General features: G+C 54.2%; 1 protein-coding gene across 1 annotated transcript; it reads left to right on the top strand.

Annotated features, from left to right (window-relative positions):
* The first annotated feature begins 807 nt into the window (after positions 1-807).
* On the top strand, positions 808-16,126 carry LOC117005295 (WW domain-binding protein 11-like). Its single transcript, XM_033076817.1, has 3 exons — positions 808-899; positions 3,066-3,185; positions 15,536-16,126. The coding sequence occupies exons 1-3, from the start codon at positions 833-835 to the stop codon at positions 15,937-15,939; spliced, it is 591 nt and encodes a 196-aa protein (XP_032932708.1). The 5' UTR covers positions 808-832; the 3' UTR covers positions 15,940-16,126.
* Positions 16,127-16,751: the final 625 nt, after the last annotated feature.

The following is a 16,751-nucleotide window of genomic DNA, read 5'->3' as shown; positions in this document are numbered from 1 at the left end:
CCCCCCGACTCTGCCCACCCGTGAGAGGGGCTGCCCTGAGCGCAGATCAGCCCTGCCCCCGGGGATGCTTTGGGTGGAGTTCCTCGGCTCACTTGGATTTGTTGGTTTTTCCTGCTGTCTTTTTGGGAGCATCCTCCCATGCTGTCCCACCTCAGCCCATTCCAGCTCCCACCCTCTGCCCCTGCCACGGGCGTCCCTCTCCTGCGCTCTGACTGCATCGCTCAGGATTGTGATTATGAAAAGCTGCCCGAAAACACGATAAAGATGTGCTGTCCCCTTCTCCTCTGGGGACACGGAGGGGTCACACCCTGTCACCGCCTCCGGGGTGACCCTGTGGAGGGCAGCAGCACCGGAGCTTCGGGCCCTGCCAGCCCTGTCGCCTGGGCTCGGAGCGGAGCGGGCAGTGCCTGGGTGGTCCAGCTCTCCTTCCCTCCCCCAGGCATCCCCCGAGGCTCTCGTGGCACGAAAGACTCCATTACGCATTTCCCAAACTCGCTGCTCCCTGCCAGAGACGTTACACAGCGCAGACACAGCGAGCGTCCAAATCGCATCCCGTGTGCAGCCGGGGCAGGAATTCCAGCCCGGGCCCCAGCGGGGAACCCTCCCCACCTGCTGCAGGTGAAAATCAGCTCTTTCCACCAGGGCTCCGTGTTTCAGGTGGAAAACCTCTGTTCTGTGCCTGCAGAAAAAAAGAACTGTATTCTGTGCCGGGGCGGCTGCAGGGAGATCTGCTCCCTTCCTGTCTCCTCCTGTCCCCTCCTGTCCCCCAGACAGGGACCAGGACCGCAAGCACAGTCCTGCACTGCGGCAGGGACAGAAGATCAGGGACAGAATGAAATCCCCAGAATACCCTGGTGACCGGGCTCCTCCCCCAGATTCTGCTTCTCCTGCCGTTTGTGGTAAGGAGCAAACGGGAAGCTCTGGGAGGGATTACAAGCTCCAGTTCGTTGTAAAAAGCAAACTGGAGGCTCTGGGAGGGATCACACTCTAGTTTGTTGTGGAAAGGAAACTGGAGGCTCTGGGAGGGAATCACAAGTTCCAGTTTGTTGTAGAAAGGAAACTGGAGGCTCTGGGAGGGATCACAAGTTCCAGTTTGTTGTAGAAAGGAAACTGGAGGCTCTGGGAGGGATCACAAGTTCCCCAAGGCTTTGTGCAGAAAGCCTCCATGAAGTCACCCCATTCTTGCAAAACCTTTCCCTCTGTGGACCTTTTGTGTAGGGTGGAATCTGCCCTGAGTCCAACTCCTGCTTCAGCAGCCCCTGGGGCTGGGCTGGAGATTTTTAAAATACATGGAGATAAAAGCAGAATCTTTGGAAGGGTTTGTGAGGTGATACACAAATAGCACGGATCCATGGCAATGCCCCGAGGCTGTGCTAGTGCTGCTCTGTCCCCTCTGCAGGGACACCACCCCTGCCCAGGGCACGGGGCTCGAAGAGGAGCCAACATCAGCACCTGAACTGTTATTTCATAGTTAAGACCAGGAACCAGGTTTTATAGGACCTGCACTGCCATAGTGGGGATTCCTGTAGAATTTGTGTCAGCTGCCCAGGAAAAGGCACATCCTTGTGGAGAGGTAACCAGGAGACAGAGAAACACGTGGAGAGACAGATGAGGCTGTGCAAGGGCCATGTGCAGGACAACAGGAACAACTGGAGACATCCAGGCTGATTTTCAGCTGGTTTCCTAAGGAAATGAGCTCTGGAGCACTGAGTGCCCCTGCCCTGGGAGCCCTCAAAGCACCCAGCTGACCCAGCTGGAACCCAGCAAAGGAGAAATTCCCCAAGACCATAGAAACCCTTTTCAGGGGTGTACAGGGTTGGGGCCAGGCTCAGCTGGTGGCACTGATTGAGAAGCTGGCTCTGGGGGACAAGAGTAGCTGGGCTGGGTTTAGCTCTCCCTTTAACAGGGGCTGGGGGTGCTTTATGCTGTCACAGGCACCAACAGGGGCTGCGTTCCTGGGTGTGTCCTCGGCCTTAACTGCAGCAGATGCTGCTACGTGCTCGGCTACTGCATCCAGGGACTGCAGGTGGGAAAATGGGGATGGGTGAGGCTGGGACCTGGAGAATGGAGTGGGGGGAGCTGAGCTTGGGGAAGCAGCAGCGAGAGAGAGGGCATGGGAAGGGAAGGCCAGGCAGTGCCTGCAGGCCCGGTCTGGATCCTCTGCCCAGCTCCCCACCAGGCCAGCTGTCCCAGTGTCCAGCAGCATCTCATACTCCAGTGCAGGCAGTCTGGGCTGGGAGCGTGGCTCCAGGACGGCTCCTGACTGGACACACTGGGAAGTTTTCTAATAACCTGGGTTTAAGGAACACATAGTGTGGGAGGATGGGCCCAAAATGTCTGTCACCAACCGGAACCCTGGCTTTTCTTTACAATAGGTGACTTTGCCACCTGCCTGTGCTTTCCAAAGCTGTGAGCTCTGCGTGTGGCATCCAAGACTTCCAGTCAGGCTCACTTGTGCTCCCAAGCAAGGCAGGAGAGCTTGCAGGAACGTCTCTGCAGGACCTCTGGCAGAGCGCAGCTCCCTGAAGGCTGCTCCTGATGGAGAACGCGGGTGCTGATTCTTTACAAACTGCTCAAGGGGTCTTTAGGAGAAATGGGCGTTAGTGTCTCTGAGATGGGTCCCCGTGTCTCTGAAATGGGCATTGGTGTCTCTGAAATGAGTCCTGATGTCTCTGCCCTCACACTGCCCGGGTTGGTTACAAGCAGCCTGAATTTCCCAGCTTTGGGGGGAAATGTCCACACGAGGGCAATGGGCGATATGGGATAGGCGGAGTGGAAGGGCTGTGCTTTCCTGGTACCTCAGCTGAAGGGAAAAGGAAGAGGGTAGCACAGGGCCAGGAGTTTGGGATAAAAAGAGGCTGCATCCTCAAAACCTCGGGAGAGACCTCACAGGGCATGGCCCAATGGACTTCATTCCAATACTGCTGCTGACTCCTCTGTATCCTTTGTGGACACTGGCCTTTCATGGCATGATTTTTCACCTGTCCCTGAGGGAGAACAAAGGAAAAAATACTCCTGGCCATGTAGCCAAACACTAATTTGCCTGTTTTGCACCCCCACTACAGATTCGGTGAGACAGATGGGGAGTTTTTTAAAGAAAATCCTGGAGCCATCCGAGCAGGATGCATTTGACCACTTGACATGGATGGAAAAACCTTGTATTAACATCGCGGGCCTGCACTCAGGTGAGGGCAGTGATGGGCAGGGTCACAGCAGAGGATCCCCAGCGTGGGCATTTCCCTCACGCTGCTTTCCTGCACAACTTTGGGACGTTTTCACTGATAACCTTAAATCTCCCCTGAGCTGAAACGCAACCCGTGGCTGCAGGTGGAGAGGGTTTGTGCTGGAGCTCGGGGCTCCACTCTCCCAGGGTGAAGGGTCAGGGTTCTGGTTTTCCTTGGCTGTGCTGCCATGCGTGTCCTCCAGCACTGCGAGGAGCTTTCGGTCCGCCGGGATTTCTGCAGTTCCCAGGGGAGTCAGGATTTATTCTGGTAAATGTGGGACGCATTCCCTGAAATACCTGAAAATACTCGGATTCTGTTTCAGCAGCGCAGCAGCAAAGTGAACCTCACTTTTAAATTCTTGTAGCAGTTCGCTGCCCCAGGTGTAACTTCCCCTTCTCTGATTGCCGGTAATTGATGTTAATTAGCAGCTAATTGCAGCCATTAGCGCCTCGTTTACCTCGGCTCGGGCAGCGAGTTTGTGTTTGCACCAGGTGACACCGAAATTATTTTCTGGGTATTTGGGAGTGGTTCGTGCAGAGCGAACATTGAATTTTGTTTGTGAAACCTCCTCTGCAGAGACATGGGAGCCGCCCTGTGGGTGTGCAGTGCCTTCACTCGTGTGTGGGAATCAGGGGGCGGAGTCCGTGCCATAATCAAGTGATTACAGAATCTGTAATTTAATTCCGGTTGAATTTCTCTGCGTGTTTTCACCTTCTGGCAGTTACGTATTTTCTGGTGCATCTCTGCTTTGTGCCTCCTCGGCCCTGCTCAGTGGCCACCCCAGGGTCAGGTGGAGGAGCCCTTCCACCAAGCTGCCAGGATGCAGTCCTGCCCCAGACACCCCAAAATGTGCAGCTGGCTCCCCGTGGAGCCCTGGCTTCCCCCGGCCCATCCATGCTCAGCTGCAAGGGTCGTGTCTGCCCTGCGTGCTGCAGAAATGCTCTGGGTGGCTCTGCTGGGTTTCACCTGTCAGGGTTGAGCTGCCTTCCAGCCCCGCTGGATGGGCAGGGGTCCCTCCTGCTGTGTTTTGTTGCCTCACCTGGTCCCGGGGAGGAGGGGTGTTCCTCAGGGAGCTGTTTTGTGCCCCCCAGCCAGGTTAGCTGGGATCCGTGGCCGGTGGTGCTGCAGCAGACAGAGGGCCCTGCTGTGTGCAGACAGGCAGACAGAAGTGTGCTTTGTGCACCTGGAGCACTGCCAGGGGAACATGGAAAGCAGATGTTGGATTTGGACCTGCTGGAGAAGCTTTGGGCCGTCGCTTCCTCCTCGTCGTGCCTCTCTGGTGAGGGCTGGAGTCAGGAGCTCTGCAGGGATCAGGCGAGCTCAGTGCAGCTCTGGCTGAACGCGATGTCTGCTCATGTGGCCTTTGCAGAGTGCAAAACCAGCCACAAGTCACGTTACGTAGGAGCTGATCCAGAAACGGAGGTGCTCCCCCTGCTTTTCTCTGTTCCTAAGGAAGCCTGGAGCTGCTCTGAGTTACCCCGGGGTGACTGCTGTGGCAGCTGGGTGTGAGTCCTCCTCAGAGCCTGCCCTGCCCACCCAGAGCTAGCTCTGCTCGTTCCTTAGGGCCAGCACTGTCATCTGGGCCCTTGGACGACATCCTCACATCCTTTTCACCTTCCCAAAGAACGACCCCCATGGATGAGATCCCACCTGGGCTCCACAAACTTCCCTAACTTCCACAAGCCAAGGAAAGGGAATTCTCTCACTTTTCTTTTGTCCTTTGCTATGCCACCTCATGCTTGCTCACCAGATACGGAGGCTGAGCAGTAGAGGATGTATCTGGGCTATGAAAAAGGATCCTAATTCAGGTCTCTCCAGACATTCCCGTTCCTGCCAGCCCTGGCTCCTGCAGCTCAGATGTGGCAGAGGAGCAGTTCCTGCAGCATAGGAGGTGTCTGGGGGAGCTGGAAGCCTTTCTGCAGCTTGGGGTTTCTTTGCTCTTAACAGCAAAAAAAAACCCAAACAAAAACCCCAAAACAAACAAACAAACAAAACCCCAAAAACAAACAAAAAACCCAAAAAACAAAAAAGCAAACAAACAAAACAAAAAAACCCCAAAAACAACAAAAAAAAACAAACAAAAAAAACCCACCCCATGCATGAATTTTAATCTATCTGGCCCGTAGGCTCTGCTTGCGAATTTCCAAAGGGGTTTGATGATTCAGGGCTGGAGAGAGCAGATAAAAGTTGCTACAGGGAGGAGGGATCAGTTTTGCTGAGCAGGAAAACTTGTGGAGTGATTTTGCTCTTGGAATGAGGAACAAGACTGTTGGGAAATCCAGGCTGGAGAGGATGTTCTGAGGGACTTGTGCCTTTCCTGCTCCAGGCCATGTGTCCAGCTGGAGCAGCCCCAGCCCTGGCTGACTTTCAGGGTGGATTAGAGAAACTTAATTGGATCCAAATGCCCTGATCTGGTTCCTCTGGCCACGGAGTATCCGAGACCCAATGGGTGATCTGAGGTGTTAAATGCCTGTTGTGTAGGGCTGAGTCCCAAAGGTGAGGGCTGGATGTGGCTGATGGCTTGGACAAGACTGTTCGGTGGAAGAGAAAACCAGCACTTTGGAGGGGATTAACTTTTTTTGCCGAGGGAATTCCAGCCAAGGGTGTGTCACTGTTGGCAAGAAAAATCTCTGGATGCTCTTGTTGGACATAGAGGTCTGTGCTTTCATTTGAGGGTGCCTCTGTTTTTAGGATTCAAGCACTTTATGGAGTGTTAATCTGAGACATCCCTTTCCTACCAGCTCAGGGGAAGGGCAGGGTGGGGAGGGGGGCACTCGGTTCGACTGTTCCTGGCTTTTGCCTTCCTTGTCCCCAGGAAAATCGTTCTGATCTCCACTTCCATGTGCCATGCAATGCAGATGAGGCAGGAGGAGGCAGAGGGTGCCGGAAGGCTGAGCTGGGGAGAGGACAGCTGAGCTGTTCTCCAGGCTGGAAATTCACAGGCAGGTTTTCTTGAGCACAGCTCAGGAAAGACAATGCTGCAAGTGATGAATCCTGCGGTGGGCATTCCTGTTTCTGGGGAGACTCATGCTCCTGGTGCCCAGGCTCCTTTGGTGCTGGTGTCTCTTGGAAATCACATCCAAAGCTTCCATGCAGGAATGTGTGAGGGGTGCAGGAAAGTGCAAGCAAAGTTCTTGGGGACACTTGGAGAAAAGCAGAGTGCAGGTTTCACTGAGGGTGGCTGATCGGAGGTTTCAGGGTGCCATCAGGTGTCCTGCTGGCCCCTCTGTCCCTCCAGCAGCTCCTGGTGGCCTCTGCTACCCTCGGTGTGTCCAGGGCTGAGCCCTGCTGCTGGAGCAGCCTGTGCACAGCATCTCCTCTGACAAAAAGATGAACAGCTCCTCCAGAAATCACCACAAAGCTCCTCAGGTCATTCTGGATGTGCTGCAGGACTCTCGGAATGCTACTTTCCCTTCTGGTGAGGCGTGGTCTGAAAAAGGGAGAATTTCCTGTGCTGAGTGGAGCTGGAGGCTGACAGAAAGCTGTGCTGATGGCAGATACAGAAAGGGTGACAGGAGTGGTCACACAAGTGCTCTGAGTGTTCTCTTGATGATAAAGCTGTTCACAGCTCCAGTTGTCAGAAGTGACTTCCCAGCTCTGGATCGTGGGGGAGAGGTTTGGTCAGGGAAGGACTGCTCAGGCACAAAGCCCAGCTCCCTTGGGAGAGTGCTCCTGCTGGCTTTGTGACATTCCCGGTGCAATCCAGGCCTGTCTTTTCCTCTGGGAGATAAATGGGTTTGTGGTGTGGGACACCCACTGGGTTGTGCTAATGAGGAGGAAAGTGAAGTCATCCAGACGTTGCTTCAAGTGACCTCAAATCACTCAGGTCGTTCCAGGAAGCTCCCAAAAATGCACAGCCCCCACCAGAACTCAGCAACCGCAACTCCTGGAGGGAACTTCTTCCCTGGATGTGTAAATTTTATTTTTATCCTTGTGTGCAGCTGCTGCTTCGGCAGAAGCTCTGGAGACCCTGGGGCTGGGGGGGATCTGTGCTGGGTTGCAGGGGGAAAACACAACAGAAAGGAGGGACTGCTGCAGCCGAAGCACTCCAGAAAATAATTAAATAAACAATAAATGTGACAACCGAGGAATAATCCATGTGCAGGACAGGTCTTGCTGCTCGTGTGCTCCGGCCCTGCCTGGGTTATATTTGGTGGTGGGTCTGGGCAGGGTTTCCTTTTCTGCCCTTGTGTTTGCGCTCTTGTTTATCGTGCAAGAATGAGGGGTTGGGGAGCCCCTCCTGGCTCATCCTGGGTTTCCCGGGGATGGGCAGGGGAGTTCCCTCCCCATGCAAGGTGAATTGTACAATGTGAGATGGATCTGGTTGGACACTGAATGTTCCTGTCTCACATTTCTGGCGTGGCAGGGAGGTGTCACAGCTCTGCAGCATCTTCCTGCTAAAAACAGCTGCTGTCCCAGGCATGCTCCTGCTGCACGTGGTGTCCAGGACAGTTTGTGTCCAAAGGCCCCTCCCAGGAATGTGGGGTGGGTCAGGGACGTGTGCTAGGCTGTTGTGGCATGCACGGGTAGGGGACGTGGAGGTGACATGGCCTTGTCCATCCTCTCCTGCTCCATGAACAGCCTGCCCAGGCCAGGGTGGCATCCCCATCCTTTGGGATTTAAAAGCTGTGCATGTGACACTCGGGGACAGGCTTTAGTGGTGGCCTTGGCAGTGCTACCGGAATAGCTGGACTTGGTGATCTTGGAGGGCTTTTCCAACCTAAACAATTCCATGAATCCATGATTTCAAAGAGTCAGGTTGCTCAGGCAGGGCTGGGGTTTGAAACACTGAGTTCAGCAAAGCCAAAAGCCTGGAGCTGCCTGGAGCTGCCTGGAGCAGGGAGCTGTGCTGGAGCGACACTGCTGGCTCAGAGCTTGGGAGATGCTTGGGCAGTGACATCTCCTGCAGCTGGAGGGAGGCTCAGCTCAGTAGGGCCAGTCTGGGAGCATGTGACACCCCAGCAGGAGCAGAGGCAGTTGGATGAGCAGGAACAGCCGAGCCCTATGCCTGCAATGTCATGCCTGGGGCACAGTGTCGCTTGTCCCATCACTTCTCTCAGCCCACGTGCTGATCCTGCTGGCTGGGAATGTTTCCCTGTGCTAAGGGGAATTTCATGGTAGAATGAAAACAAACAGTGCAAGTTTTCCATTTGGAGGGATTGTTTTCACTGAAAAGTGAGATTTTCTGTTCTTCTGCCTGATCACGTTCTTGATGCAAAGTGGATATTTTCCAGTTTTTCATCTTGTCAAAAAGTCAACAAGCTCTGAACAGCACATTTACTCCAGCAAAATACTTTCAGGCTGGAGCTTTTTCTTCGCAACTCCTTTTCAGCCAGCTCAACTCATTTTAGCTGTTGGGGTTGGATGTCTCCTCATCTGAGTGCCTTCACACAGAAATCCTTTTCCCATATTGGAGGGAAGGATTTTATTGAAAGCAGAGAAGACCATAAAGCAGAAGACTCTCCATTCTGTTACTAAAATACTGCTGGGGCACTGCACAGGCTCCCCAGGGAATGGGCATGGCCCCGGGGCTTCCAGAGCTCCAGGAGCATTTGGACAGCCCAGGGTGGGATTCTTGGGGTGTCTGTGCAGGGTCTTGAGCTGCACTGGGTGATCCTGTGGGTCCCTCCCAGCTCGGGACATTCCCTGACAGTGATTTCCAGCAGAACACGTGCTGTGGGTGGGTGTGGGGGTGAGGCAGTTCCCAGGGCCCCGGAGAACAGGAGCAGATGGCTGGGGCTGGCTCTGGCTGTCTGGAAGGCTTCCATCAGATGGAGCTGTGGATGTGCTCTGGGTTTGTCTTTCGTTCCTCAAAGTCTCACAGTGAACTGGGAGAACATTGCTGTGCCAGCTGCCCTGCGCTGCCCGGGAGGTGCCGATGCTCCCTCACACAAAGCTGGGCTGGTCCCTCCCGTGCCGGGTGGGAGGACACGCTGCTGCTGCCACCGGGGGTCACACGGCGGGACAATGGGGGCTTTGTCTCCTGTGTCAGCAGCCTTTGCACCGGAGCTGTCCTGAAATGACCTCCCTGCCCTGGCCGCGTGCTGGGCACAGTTGGGAAGAGGAAGGTGCCGGGGCTCCAGAGGGAAGCGAAGATGCAGTTCTCCCTTTGGTGCTGTGCGGTGAGGAGGGAAAATGTCTGCAAACAGCAGCAGCTGCAACCCTGGTGTTAATGGGACTTTGATCCTACAGACTTCTTTAGGAAGAAAGGGTGAGGGTGAGTGTGCCCAGAGCAGCTGTGGCTGCCCCTGGATCCCTGGCAGTGCCCAAGGCCAGGTTGGACATTGGGGCTTGCAGCAACCTGGGACAGTGGGAGGTGTCCCTGCCATGGCAGGGGTGGCACTGGGTGATCTTTAAGGTCCCTTCCAACCCAGACTGTTGTGGGGTTCTCTGGATGCTGTGTCAGGGTTGGGTTTCTCTCACATCACCCCACAGAGTCATCCCAGCCTTGCCCATGCTGGATGTGAGCCCTCATTACTGTTGCAGCTGCACTCCCGGGACAGAGCTTGCAGACGACGAGCTTTTCCATCACACATGGGCAGAACGTGTCTCAGGGATGTGAGGAGCTTCAGGCAGAGCAGTGTGGTGGGGTCTGTGTCCACTTTGGCCTTTGAGATGGCAGCAGTTCCTGGAGGGTCACCCAGGTACATCCAAGGACCTTTCTGGGCTTGGAGAAATCCCTGCTTTTGCCAAGAGGAGCTGCAGGAAGTGCTGTGTGCTCCAGAGGTGCTCCTGGGCTTGGCTGCTGTTTCTAGGCTGGTCCAAGCCCTGTGGGGCAGGAAACTTTGGAGGCAAAACTGTGGTGTGTAACTTCCACAAGTTAAACAGGGAGATGACCTCAGCACTGATGAAGCAGAGCTGCATCCTGGTCCTTGCTGGGACAGGGATGTGCATGGACGGGGAGCTGGCCAGGCATGAGAGCTGCTCTGGGTGGGCTTGGTGTCACACCTGGGGACAGCTGAAGCTGAAGACTCATGTGGGATGATGAGTCCCAAGCAGTCTGGTGCATGGGCTGGGTCAGGCACAGCCTGGAGCTCAGCAGGGGTGGGAGCTGCTGTCCCCTTTCCAAAGGAAGATGATGGGTTCAGCACTGGCTCCCTGCACACCTCCAGGTGTGGGAGCTGCTGGGAGCCCTGGGGCACTCCAGGCTCTGCCATGTGCATGCTGGAAACACTGAGGTTTTGTGAGGGGCAGGATTTTGGGGAGGCTGTGGCAGCAGCAGGGCAGGAGGCGGATGTGGAGCCGCTTCTGAACATCTTGCCCTTTGCATCCTGCTTCATCTGCACTGGAGTGCAGGGCACTGTGTCTCCCAGGGGAAAAAATGCCCAGAAATTCCACAGACCCTTCAATATGGTTTCTGTTTTGCAGCAAGACAAAAAGGGGCCCTTTGTGTCAGGACTGAAAGGAACAGCCCAGTCCCACAGCCTCCCCAAAAGCTTAATGTCAACTATTTGCCTCCTCGTGCTTTCACATAAACAAGCACTTTCTCCTGAATTTCTGTGTTCTGGTGGCTCCCTCAGCTCAGTGTTCCCTGTTTGATGGCTCCTGTGGTATGGACACATCCCTGCTGTCCATCTCCCAGCCAGGGTGGTGCCTGTGCAAGGGAGCTGGGATGGCAGGAGGGGAATACAGGAAAGGCGACTAAAACTGGACTTGGGGAGAAGCGAGCAGCTTGAGCAGAATTTAATTCAAGACTCTGCTGCTTGTCTGACAGCAGGGATGAGCTCTTGCTTATAGATCTGAGCTGGCTGAAGCAGCAGGAGCTGGGTGAATCCCCCCTATTTACACCAGCCTGGCACAGCACCTGCTCCTGCTCCTGCTCCTGCTGGGACATCCCCATGTTCCCCTGCTTTGGTGCCTGTCAAACGAGCAGCAGCAGCTGAGGAGCTGCCCCTGCTATTCTGGGGTTGTTTGCATGGGCACTGGAGTGTCTGGGGTGTAGCACCAATGATTTCTGTCCTGAGTCCACATGCTCTTTTTGTGTGTGTGTTCTCTTCCCCTTTATAAAAAGAAAAAAACAGAAGAGCAGGAAGGACTGCTGATGTGTCTGCAGAGACCAGAGCTGGACTGAAAGTGAGAGCAGCAGCATTCCTGTGGTTATTGCTTAGTGTTCCCTAGCTCCTGTCTGTCCCCAGGAACGTTGTCAGCAGTGTCCCAGGAAGCCTGGGGATGCACTGCCTGCATCTTCCTGCTGCTGAGGAAGCCCTCGTGCTCGTTCCCTCTCTTCCACCAGTGCTTTCCAGCCTTGGGACTGTTTGTGGGGGTCATCCCAGAATCTGAACATAGCTCCTGGGGTTGGTGAGGGCAGTGCTTGTTCTGAAGAGAGGTAAGGGGGATGTGATCCACAAGGATTCATTCCCACCTCAGCAACTGTTTGGAAATATTTGGGAGTGTGGTACCCCCAACCTTGGGTCCCCCCCTGGGGCAGGACTTTGGCTAATCAGCCACCCTAGTTAGCCCCTGGCTCAATTCCCAGTTGATCTCAGTCCCCTGAAGGCAGTGGATGGGCACTTGCACACTCCACCTGATGTTGGATCAAGCTCATCTGGAATAAACAGGAATGAAATGCTTGAGCTATTTGGTTTTTCTGTTGGCGTTTCACTGTAGCCCTAGCACCTAGACAAGGTTTTTCACCTTCCCTGGAATCTGTCACGGGATCCTGACTTCCCAAATCTGCCATGCTGCCTCTTCTGTTGATCTGTTCCTGCTCCTCCCCTTTCAGAGGCTGTGATCCTCTCTTTCCACCTTCATCACACAGTCCCCAGTTCACACACACAAGGGGCAGCTTGGCTTGGGAGCTGCTCGTGGAGAACTTCAAACAGTAGAATCAGATGAATTAATAAAGGGGATTTTTGTTGCTCTTATCCCTTCATCAGCTTGATTTGGTTCCCAGCAGCTGATTTTGCAATTGCTGTTCCATCTTTGTGCTTAGGGTCCAATTAAAACCCTGCTGAAGACGGGAACAAAGTGCTGTGGAATTGTACAGGACAAGGAAGGGCTGAATTTTGCTTCTGTCAGAGGAGCACTTGGTTCTCCTCATTTTGCTTATGCTGAGAGGTTGGAAAACCCTTGAGTGGGAGCCTTGGAGGCAGGAAGTCTCTGTCCTGAGGATCCCCCAGCCATGTAGGCTAAGCAAGTCAAATGCAGCATTAAGACATTCCCAATAGTGCTTGTCTGCCTTCTTGGCCTCCCCAGGCTTTGGAGCAGGAGGGACATCAGCTGCTGCTTCCCAGGGTAGTCCAGAAGTTTTCTGTGCTTCTCCTTGGTTGTAGGAAAAGGAGATGTTTCAGTGTGAATGAAAATCCTGTGTCAGTGGGAGATTGTAGAGTCATTAATGCTGGAGAAGGCTCTAAGGCTGACTCCAGCCATGGATCTCACACTGCCACCTTCACTCCAGGGCCCTGTTCCTGTGCTGTGCTCTTCATCCCAGGCAGGACCCTGTCCCTAAGCCTGCCTGGAGGCCAATGGGCTGCAGGGATGTGTGAGTGCCAGGCTGCTCCTGCCTCCCGTGGCCACAGGGAGCCATGTGTGGCATCTCCTCAGGCGTGTCCTGTGCCCCAGCACTGCAGTCTGTCAGCTCCTGCAGGCCAGGCTACCCCAGCCAGGAATGTGGGAACCACGTGGCCAAAGCCAAGTGAATGGGAAGCTGAGGGGGCCCAGGGCCTGACAGCAGGGACTGGCTTAAAAACAAATGAAAGAACAGAGGGAGAACTATTTCTAATAATTATGAACTTAGAAACAGAAAATAAAAGCTTATTCTTTCTCAGAGGTCCCTCTGCAGCCTGTAATTTCATTTCCCCTATTTGCTTTTACTGCTTGCTCTGGGCCCTGTCAGAACCCCCTGAATTACAGGCAACAGCTTTGGCTGTTTGTCAGGCGAGGCTCTCTAAATATAGGAGTGTGAAACCTGTCCCACTGCCAGCAGCTCTGAGAATTAAACTCATGAGTTGTAGCATGAGGCAAAGTGCTGGGTGCTTTATGACTCAAATGGATCTCAGAAACACCATCCTCCCTGCTTCCTCTGGGAAGAGTTTTTCCTTGCATTACACAGGATCTCTCGTCCTGCAGCTGGGAAATGGAAGCAGAGCAGGCAGGGCTGTTTGCTCCCTGCTCAGCTCTGTGTGCTGGCACTGCAGCACTCGGCACTATGAGGCACAGCTTTGTTGAGCAAGGGTTTAGCACCAGGGCTTGGTCTCAGGTTTTGTTTTATTCTCATCATGAAAAGGTAAAGAAAATGAGCCAAATGAAGCCTCACACAGTGGTGGTGATACAGCACAGCCTGCTTGATGAGGTGAATTGATAATTATGTCTGAAAACTGAGGAAGGCCTGAGCAGATCTCAGCATGTGCTTTAAGCTCTGACTGATAAGGAGAAGCTGTGTTCTCTGTGTGATGATACTTCTGTTTATCTGTCTGTTCCTGTCTTTGGTGGTGCTTTTCTGGAGGGTGGTAAAAAAATGTGAACCTTTGCCTGTCAATGTCTTGAAGCTCGGCAGCATTAATTTGGATTTAAAGTGGGCCATGTGTATCCCCACTCTCCCAGAAATCATAATTCTATCACGAACTATAAAATTCTGGGTTTGCCCATTTTCAGCATCACAAAAGGGTCATTGTTTGAGCAAGGTGTCTTTTACACTCTGCTCTCCAAAGAGGGCTCCTGTGGTGTCCCAACACCCTGGGCCTGATTTACAGCCTGGCTGGGCTGAGCCTGGGGCTGCTGCTGCCAGACCAGGGGGGAGCAGCCTCAAGGGGTCCTGCCTCTGCTGTGGCTGCTGCTGAGCCACAACTGGATGCAGGGGGCAGCAGGAGGGGAGCCAGGCCAGTGCTGCCTTTCCCGGGATCCCAGGGCAGGGCTGGGACTGCCCTTGCTGGCAGGTGCTGCAGGGAGAGAAGCTGGTGCTCAGAGCATTCCCAGGGATGTCATGGAGCCCTTTCTCCCTGGCCTCTGCAGTCACTTCCAGGCCAGTAGCCAAGCACGAGCTGTAAATAACAAAGTGTGGCTGATGATCCCAGCTCGTTTTGCTCTGAGATGTTGTCAGCTCTGGGCTTTCCCTTGGCATCCTCTCTCCAGTGCTTTGCATTCCCATCCTCAGCTCCCAGGGCACTCCTGTCACACTCTTGGTGTGAAGGAGTCTCTTCTGAGGGGGGCCTCCCCAGGGATGAAATGCAGGGAAAGCTGCTGGATCCAGGCTCTGCAGGCAGGGAATGTTCTTGTGTCCTTTTGCTGTGGCTTCTTTATAATTTCTGCTTTGGGAAGGGTTAGAGAGAAGGTCAGAGGAGAAATGTCTTGGATTTGCATCAGCCTCTGTCTCAGGTCTCTAGCATGGGACATTTGGCAGATCTTGTGGCCTTGTCTGGGGTTCTTTGCAGCCAAGCACCCACAACCATACAGGAAAATTCAGCTGGTGGTATCCAAACTTTCTCCTGACCAAAAGTTCCCACACCATCAAAAATCCAAACTGGGGATGTTCTCCATCACATTGCTTTTTTTCTCTCACCATTTAGGAAAATGTAAAACCCCTTTATTGGTCTGTGAGATTATTCTGTGGCAATTGGGCACTGCAGCTGAGCCCAAGGCCCTTTAGAAGCCCCAGCAATATCCCGTGAGTGGCAGTATTTATCCAGGACTAAATAACACAGGAGCCATTCCTGCTGCATGCACATGTCCTTCTGTCCTGGACATGTGAGCTCAGCGAGCCTCTTCACCTGTAGAGCTGGGAACATCTGGCTTGGTGCAGGGAAGGAGAGGGTTCCAAGGAAAACCCCGGTGCGAGGAGTGGGCTGGCTGCACATCCCAGTGCCATAACCCCTGTCCTTCCCTGTTCCACCACCTCGGTGTGCTCATTCCTTGCCTTTCCAACGCACAGCTGGTGGCTTGGGTGAGCTGGATCTTCGCTCTGCAGAACGCGGGGGTGGCTTTGTTTGCTGGGGATGAGGCTGGAAGTGTGTCCCTGTTCCTGCAGGGAGGAGGGATCACTGCTTGGAGGGAGCACGGGGGAGCCGAGCCAACCCCTTGGACAGCGAATCGCACCCTGTGTTCAAATACAGAAATAAAGGCTCAAAGGCTGGAAAGGATGGATATCAGCCTTTTCTTCCATGGATTCTTTGGGTCTCGATGCAGAGTAGTCACAAGCACTGCTGTGTCTCGGTGCTGCCCCCATGGCCACAGCAAAGCCACGGTTGACCCCCGCGGGGTCCTTGGCTCCAAAGAGCGCCGCTGGAGCCACCAAAGGACTCTTTTGTGACCCTTCCCGGGCGGGGAGCTGGCGGCAGCGCCCGGCTGTGCTCTCACGCTGTGTTTTTGGGTTCCAGAGGATGTGCCGCCTTCGCCCAACGTGGGGCTGCCCGGCGCCCTGATCCCGCGGGAGCCGCCCGGGCCGGCCTACGTGACCCACACGGGGCCGCTGGTGCGGCTGCTGCTGCAGCAGGAGCGCCCGGGGAGGGCTCCGGCTCCGGCTCCGGCTCCGGCCCCGGCTCCGGCTCGGCACGGCCCGGCTCGGCCCCGCTCGCAGCCCCGCACCGAGCCCCGAGGCGCTGCGGAGCGGAGCCCCGTGCGGAGCGGCACCGCCGGCATCCGGGAGCGTCCCACGGGAATTCCCAGGGAGAAGAGCACCTTGGCACCACCGAGTGTTTGCCACAGGGTTATTTTTGCAAGAAAACCTCCCTCGACTGTGCTGCCCCAGAGCAACCCGGCGTGTTCCAGCCAGAGGGAATGACCTGGCTGCAGCTGAAGCAAAGCAAAGCAAAGCAAAGCAAAGCAAAGCAAAGCAAAGGAAGATGCTCCTGAGTGTTTTCGAGACTCCATTAAACTTCCCTTGTGAGCAGCATTTGACTCTTGGAGTCTTTTCCTAAAAGGCTGATTGGAATGAAAGCAGAAGGGGGTGGAAATGTGTCCTGTTCTCTGCTGTCAGGTCTGGAGCAAGCCACAACCTCTACATTTGAAATTAAATATTTAACTTGTGGCGGTGGAAAAAAAATTGACCCTTTTTTTTGCTGTCAGAATGAAATTTGCTTAAGGAAGCCGTTTATCCTGGAAAACTCTGCTGGAGTTATAAACAACTTATCTGATAATCATAAGTATTTTCTGCTGCATCCAGTGTGTCATTCCTGCTGTGCAGCTCCTGGGATTTTGGCTGCTGTGGGACTGATGCCACTTGGCTGCTGTGTACTTTGGGAAAGGGTGTTTGGCTTCTGCAGGGAAAAAATGTGAAGAATGAGAAAATGTGGCAAAAAAAAAAAAAAAAAAAAAAAGAGAGAGAGAGAGAGAAACAACGACTTTCTGTGGCTGGATAAATAAATTTGTTCCTTGCCCTATTTTGAGCCTGGTACTACTCCCCATGCCTGCAGCACATCACGAGACCCTTGTTCAGGAGTGGCCCTGCCAACCCGCAGTGCTAGTCACTAGCCACAGAACTGGGAACAAACAAACAAACAAATAAATAAAGCTCCCTTTCCAGATCTTCCCTGGGGCTTTCTTTGGGAGATCCTGGAAAGGGGCACAGCCAAGTGCTGCTGAGGGGTGGGGGCA

The sequence above is a fragment of the Catharus ustulatus genome, chromosome 20 (genome assembly GCF_009819885.2).
Source record: "Catharus ustulatus isolate bCatUst1 chromosome 20, bCatUst1.pri.v2, whole genome shotgun sequence".
NCBI classification, from domain to species: domain Eukaryota; kingdom Metazoa; phylum Chordata; class Aves; order Passeriformes; family Turdidae; genus Catharus; species Catharus ustulatus.
This window is presented reverse-complemented; position numbering and strand designations above follow the sequence as displayed.